At 34.4% G+C, this 5,808-nt stretch overlaps 2 protein-coding genes across 2 annotated transcripts; one reads left to right on the forward strand and one right to left on the reverse strand.

Annotated features, from left to right (window-relative positions):
* Positions 1 to 429: 429 nt before the first annotated feature.
* Positions 430 to 762, forward strand: LOC133325674 (large ribosomal subunit protein eL29-like). The gene is made up of 2 exons (XM_061534396.1): positions 430 to 547; positions 623 to 762. Exons 1-2 carry the CDS (start codon positions 446 to 448, stop codon positions 755 to 757), a joined length of 237 nt encoding a protein of 78 aa, XP_061390380.1. The 5' UTR covers positions 430 to 445; the 3' UTR covers positions 758 to 762.
* A 3,088-nt stretch (positions 763 to 3,850) lies between these two features.
* LOC133325675 (queuosine 5'-phosphate N-glycosylase/hydrolase-like) lies at positions 3,851 to 4,933 on the reverse strand. Its single transcript, XM_061534397.1, has 2 exons — positions 4,690 to 4,933; positions 3,851 to 4,626 (listed from the first exon to the last, which is right to left on the reverse strand). The coding sequence occupies exons 1-2, from the start codon at positions 4,931 to 4,933 to the stop codon at positions 3,851 to 3,853; spliced, it is 1,020 nt and encodes a 339-aa protein (XP_061390381.1).
* Positions 4,934 to 5,808: the final 875 nt, after the last annotated feature.

The raw sequence follows: 5,808 nt of genomic DNA on the forward strand, positions 1-5,808 counted from the left end.
ATGTGGCAACATCAGACACTGCCCAACAACTGTCCAAATGATTAATAAACACATCTCGCAGCTGATGTTTTCGAAAATTCGAACAAAAAATGACAGCCGAAAACAACAAAAAAATTTCTCCCTTCTTTTCCGCTAAAACGTCAAAAACGTAGGTTGCTAAATGTGAAAATTAATTGGAATTTTTATGAAAATTTTGGAAATAAATTATTAAAGAAATGTGAAAATATCAACAAAATATGAATTATTGAAATGTTTGTGACAAAAACTAATTGCTTTTATTTAATTTCTATTCTTTTGTGCTGGTGATTACAATGGATTATGTTTGGATCTATTTGGATGTTTGCGCTGTGGCAAAATTTGTTTATGTTCGATGATAATGCGATTGACTGACAATGGAATATGGATGAATATTTTTTTTTTGTGTGCGTACAGCACTTAGCGTACAATGGCCAAGTCAAAGAATCACACCAATCACAATCAAAACAGAAAAGCCCATCGTAATGGCATCAAGCGCCCAATGCGTAAACGCCATGAATCCACCTTGGGTGTAAGTATTAAATGCGAGTCTTTGTTGTTGTTGTAGTGGTATTTCTAATTCGTATTTTGTATTTCTTATTTCCAGATGGATGTCAAATTCTTGACCAACCAACGTTTCGCCCGCAAGAACAACTTGTCCCGTGCTGAGGCTGATCAACGTTACAAGGATCGTGTTGCCGCTCAAGCCGGCAAGAAGAAGCCTGTTTCTCTCCAAGAGTAGATTGTATCCTTCTTTTGTACGTCATTTTAAGGAATAAAAAAAACTGACAAAATTTTGATTCTTTGAAAAAAGAAAATAGCGATGTGTGTAAAGAAATATTTATTTGTGGAAAGTGAAGAATTGAATTGCGAGTGCTCGGGAAATTTTCTAAAATAGTTATGGAACACTGTCACGGCATGGAGCCCTTTAAGTCAATATTTAAATATAAATTGAAATCGTAATTTATAACGAAGAATGCAGTGATTTCGATCAAATTCTAGCATGTTGAAAATAAGTTAACTTAGATGAAGGTTGTTCAGTATGAAACCCTATTTTGAATTTTTACTGCATCCATGTTTTTTTTAATAATAGGATAGGGTATGGTTTGTTTTAAAACTGTTCACAAGGATGAAATAGTTTAGCTAATTAGAACGGGGGACATTTTTTAATGTGGATTTTTTAAAGGATATTTTTTCAATATTTTCAAAAGCGCGGGATTTTGAAAGAATTTTTTAAAAAGGAAGGAATAATTTTTTTTTGAGTCTATGTTTTGAAATGCCAATTGATTTTTAAAGAAAGATGTTTAGGGACCATAAAGGGTATGATCATGCCCTGAAAGATTCGTTTTAGAAACTCATAGCTTAAATTTTTAGAAAACAGGCGTGGATTTTTTCAAGTACCAAAGAACAGGGACCCAAAAAAGGAGTGGTTTTTTTAAAGAATATTTTTTTCAAGTACCAAAAAGCAGGCGTGGATTTTTATACCCTTTACCACACTGTGGTACAGGCTATCATGTCTTTGTGCATATGTTTGTAACAGGTAAAAGGAATCGAGATAGACCCATGGTTCCTTTTTATAATATGCATAGAATCACTTTCTGAGTCGATTTGTGCATGTCCGTCCGTCTGTCTGTCCACGTTAAGTTGTAAACAAAGTACAGGTCGCATTTATGATCCGAATTGAATGAAATATTTTCGTCCGATTTAATGTAAATGGTGTACCAAAGCCCCTATATATCTTTCGATTTGCACGAAATTTGGCTCAGCGTAATGAATTAGGTCTAGAACGATGTGTGCTAAGTTTCGTGAAAACCGGTTCAGATTTCGATATAGCTCCCATATATAGTTTCGCCCGATTTTAGGTAAATGGTGTACCAAAGTCCCTGAAAATCATTCGATTTGCACGAAATTTGGCATAGCATACTGAATTAAGCCTAGAATGATATCATCCAGGTTTGCTGAAAATCGGTCCAGATTTAGATATAGCTTTCATATATATTTTCGTCCGATTTAATGTAAATGGTGTACCAAGGTCCCTATATATCTTTTGATTTGCACGAAATTTGGCATAGCGTAATGAATTAGGTCTAGAATGATGTGTGTTATGTTTCCTGAAAATCGGTCCAGATGTAGATATAGCTCCCATAAATATTTTCGTCCGATTTAATGTAAATGTTGTACTAAAGTCCCTATATATCTTTCGATTTGCACGAAATTTGGTATAGTATACTGAATTAGGTCTAGAACGATGTGTGTTGAGTTTCGTGAGAATCGGTTCAACTTTAGATATAGCTTTTATATCTGACCAAATGAAAAATTTAGTATCGGTTGCAGAATGACATGTTTATGGATCCAATTTCATTTTACTGGTCCTTTAAAAATGCGACGTCTGTTAGGATTCATCTGCTTAATATAGCTAAAGTGGTGAATGGTATCATATAGTCGGCCCCGTCCGACTTTACAACTTTCCTTACTGGTTTAAAGATTATTTTTTCAAGTACCAAAAATCAGTCGTGGAATTTTTAATAAATATTTTTTCAAGTTCCAAAAATCAGGTTATCAGAATCAGAATATTTTTCAGGGCGTGGATTTTTTAACGAATATTTTTCAGGGTATGGAATTTTTGAATATTTTTCAGGGTATGGAATTTTTGAATATTTTTCAGGGCATGGATTTTTTAAAGAATATTTTTCAGGGCGTGGATTTTTTAAAGAATATTTTTAAGGGCGTGGATTTTTTAAAGAATATTTTTCAGGGAATGGATTTTTTGAAGAATATTTTTCAGGGCGTGGAATTTTTGAAGAATATTTTTCAGGGCGTGGATTTTTTAAAGAATATTTTTCAGGAGTCCAAACAAAGCGTCAATTTCATGCCAAAAAATTTTTTTTTGCAGGAAAAAATTAATTTTGATTGTGGTGCTCCACTCCGAATACGTGTATGGTATGAAGCAAATTAAATACCTGATTTGATCCATTGATTGCATATCGTAATATTTTAACCAAATCTACATTATAATGGTCAACTCTTTGAACAATAAAGCAAATGAAGAGGTGAATCCTTTTTGGTCTAAATTTAGCCGACCTCTATCTATGTTTATATGAAGTATATATTAATTATCGATGAAATTTGCTTAGCTTTCCTTAGTGATTTACCATTCATTTCTATATATTATTTACTTTCTAAACAGCTTCCTGAATTATCGAATCAATTTCAAATTTTCTATCTTTTATAAAAAACCAATGTGATATGATCTGTTGAAAAGTTTTCCTAAGCACTCAATCTTTGAAGCGGTCAACATTAAATCTACAAATATAAAATATTGTTTAATCAGTACGTAAAGATAAAGTAGTACCTACTAATATTATTTTTACTCCAAAAGTGGTACTTCTGGTAATTCGTGCGTAAATATTCCGTTATCTCTGTTTACTAGTTGTATTTGCAATTTGTTTACCTAAGGCATGATATCATCTCATAAAAAGTTTATCAGGGACCAAATGTGGATTGTAATAAAATTTCTAATTCCTATACATAGTACCTATATATGAAGAGAAAATATTGAAATAAGATATAATAAATTTACCTTGCAATCCTTCTTCTTCTTCTTCTTGTATATTTGTTTTAGGTACTTGATTTAGCAGCTTATTCTATTGCAATTGAGTGATGATAATGAATTTCATTTTGCTTCAGCTTCTTATTAATTAATCCAGTGTTTGATTCCCATACACTTTTAGTAGTCATTTATTTCTTTTTTATTCTTTTTTTGTATCACAAATTAATTTTTTTGCTTGTCAAACACGATGGCATGGCACACTTATATATCTCAACTTATCATCGTTCAATAATAAACACTTAATACTTTATGGAATGGTATATATTCTAATTCTTTGGCATAGCGTCGACGATAGTCCCACAAAAAGTGATCAATTAATATGGAATTAACATTATCCTTAGATATTTCAGGATACTTCTGCGCCAATTCCTCCAATACACGATCTTTAACTTTTTCCACAATATGTATGGAGGCACCACGTATTTCCACTTCCATGGGATCCCCATTTTCTAAGATTTTATCCGATTTTAAAATCTCCATTAATTCGTCGGTGTATTCCAATGAACCGAAATGTACCAACACCTGTGGTACTCTATAATCGGCAAACATTGTTATATGATATAAATCGCGGAATGCGCCAAGACCTTCACCACGGAAACATGCCCATACATCACCAACTAGGATTTGTGCTCTTTTATACAACGATACTCGTTTGCCGGCAAAATCAGCTTCATCCCTGAAGCAAGGAAATTCTTGTACTACTACTTTTAAAAGTTCCAATGCAGAGCCATTTGCCGCCTGTATAACATTTTTAAATTTCCCCTGCCATTTTTCCAGCAAACGCTGACCCACTTCATGAAAACATTTCAGACGTTGTTCCAGCAGAGGGACCATTGTCTGGCCATCATCTGAACGAAAGATACTCTTTACAGTTTCCAAATCGATTTTACTATAATATTCAGGATTGGTTATGTCCAGACCATCTTTCATGGCACGATTAATGGCAGCACATAGAGCAAAGTAGCCGGTATAACCATCTACTTTGTATTTCGTGTAATCGGCTGTAAGGGATATTAAAGATTACGATTTTTAATTATTAGAAAGGTATGCTGTATCCCACTTACTTGGTGTCCAAAAACAAAAGTTCAAGGTATCCACCACAAATATCCACTCGACGGCATGTGCATCTGTGGGCTTTGGATGCAAATCGTGTTGTGAGAAATTATTGACATCAATCACTTTGTCCTGTATGCCTTTGATAATCTCCTGTGTCAGTTTCTCAATTCCACTGTCCACCACTCGTATATATTTGGCATTCTTTACAATATATTCACCGGATTCACGTGGTAAAAGGGCGGTTTGGGTCATTTTATATTGTTTTGATTGATTGTGTTATGTTTGGGGCTCCAATTGGAATTAAATTTGATTGGGCATGCAACAGATTGCTTCTGACACAGTGCATTGCCGGAGACAACGGCGTTAAATAATGCTGTTTTGTTTGACATGCACAACATGTTGGCAGCACTGCCTACGTTACAATGCGCTTAGATGAGGGAAAAAATAAAATTATTTTTTAAAGAATATTTTTAACCAGTGAGCGGAGCAGTATAGTCGGACGGGGCCGACCATACGATACCCTACACAACTACCACGGAGCTCAAATTTTCTGCGGATGTTTATTCCGAGCCTGGGCAATATTTCGTGATATTTGCACCCTCTTGCCCGATTAGAGGTCCTAGCTACCCTTCCTCACACTGACATATTTTCCGAATATTACGAGTATTCAGTACAGCTATTGTCCAGATTCCCTTCACCGTGGGTTGTGTTGTGATGTTCGGCTTTCATTTGTGGTATATAGATCGACTCGAAAATAACACAAAAAATTAAGTTTTCGGTCCACTTCATTCAAAAAATTATATCTGATCATCAGCGAAAATTATAGGCGTTGTCCTTGACCATAACTGGAACCTCATGGAACATTTCAAAGCGATCGGCGCTATAGTTCCGCTCTATAGAGTGATAATGGGTTACTAAATAATATATGAATACGGAGATACTTGTAAATATTTAGGTGTAACTCCCACATCCGAGCACATACAACAATATAATTGGTATCAATTTAAAGGTCAACCACTCCTCTTGGATATAATATCAACTTCTCGGGTCTATGTCCTTTAGGGGTAAATATATACGCTATAGAATACAAATTTTGTCATTTTACACACAAAAGTCAGGGTCCATTT

This window comes from Musca vetustissima, unplaced genomic scaffold (genome assembly GCF_032173495.1).
Source record: "Musca vetustissima isolate MV318-11 ecotype Yass unplaced genomic scaffold, APGP_CSIRO_Mvet_v1 utg199350, whole genome shotgun sequence".
In the NCBI taxonomy this organism is placed as follows: Eukaryota; Metazoa; Arthropoda; class Insecta; order Diptera; family Muscidae; genus Musca; species Musca vetustissima.

Coding starts and splice junctions, on each gene's coding strand:
- LOC133325674 (XM_061534396.1), top strand. CDS start 446: ATGGCCAAGTCAAAGAATCACACCAATCACAATCAAAACAGAAAAGCC. Junction 548..622: donor GCCATGAATCCACCTTGGGT/GTAAGTATTAAA, acceptor TCTTATTTCCAG/ATGGATGTCAAATTCTTGAC.
- LOC133325675 (XM_061534397.1), bottom strand. CDS start 4,933: ATGACCCAAACCGCCCTTTTACCACGTGAATCCGGTGAATATATTGTA. Junction 4,627..4,689: donor CTTTTGTTTTTGGACACCAA/GTAAGTGGGATA, acceptor TATCCCTTACAG/CCGATTACACGAAATACAAA.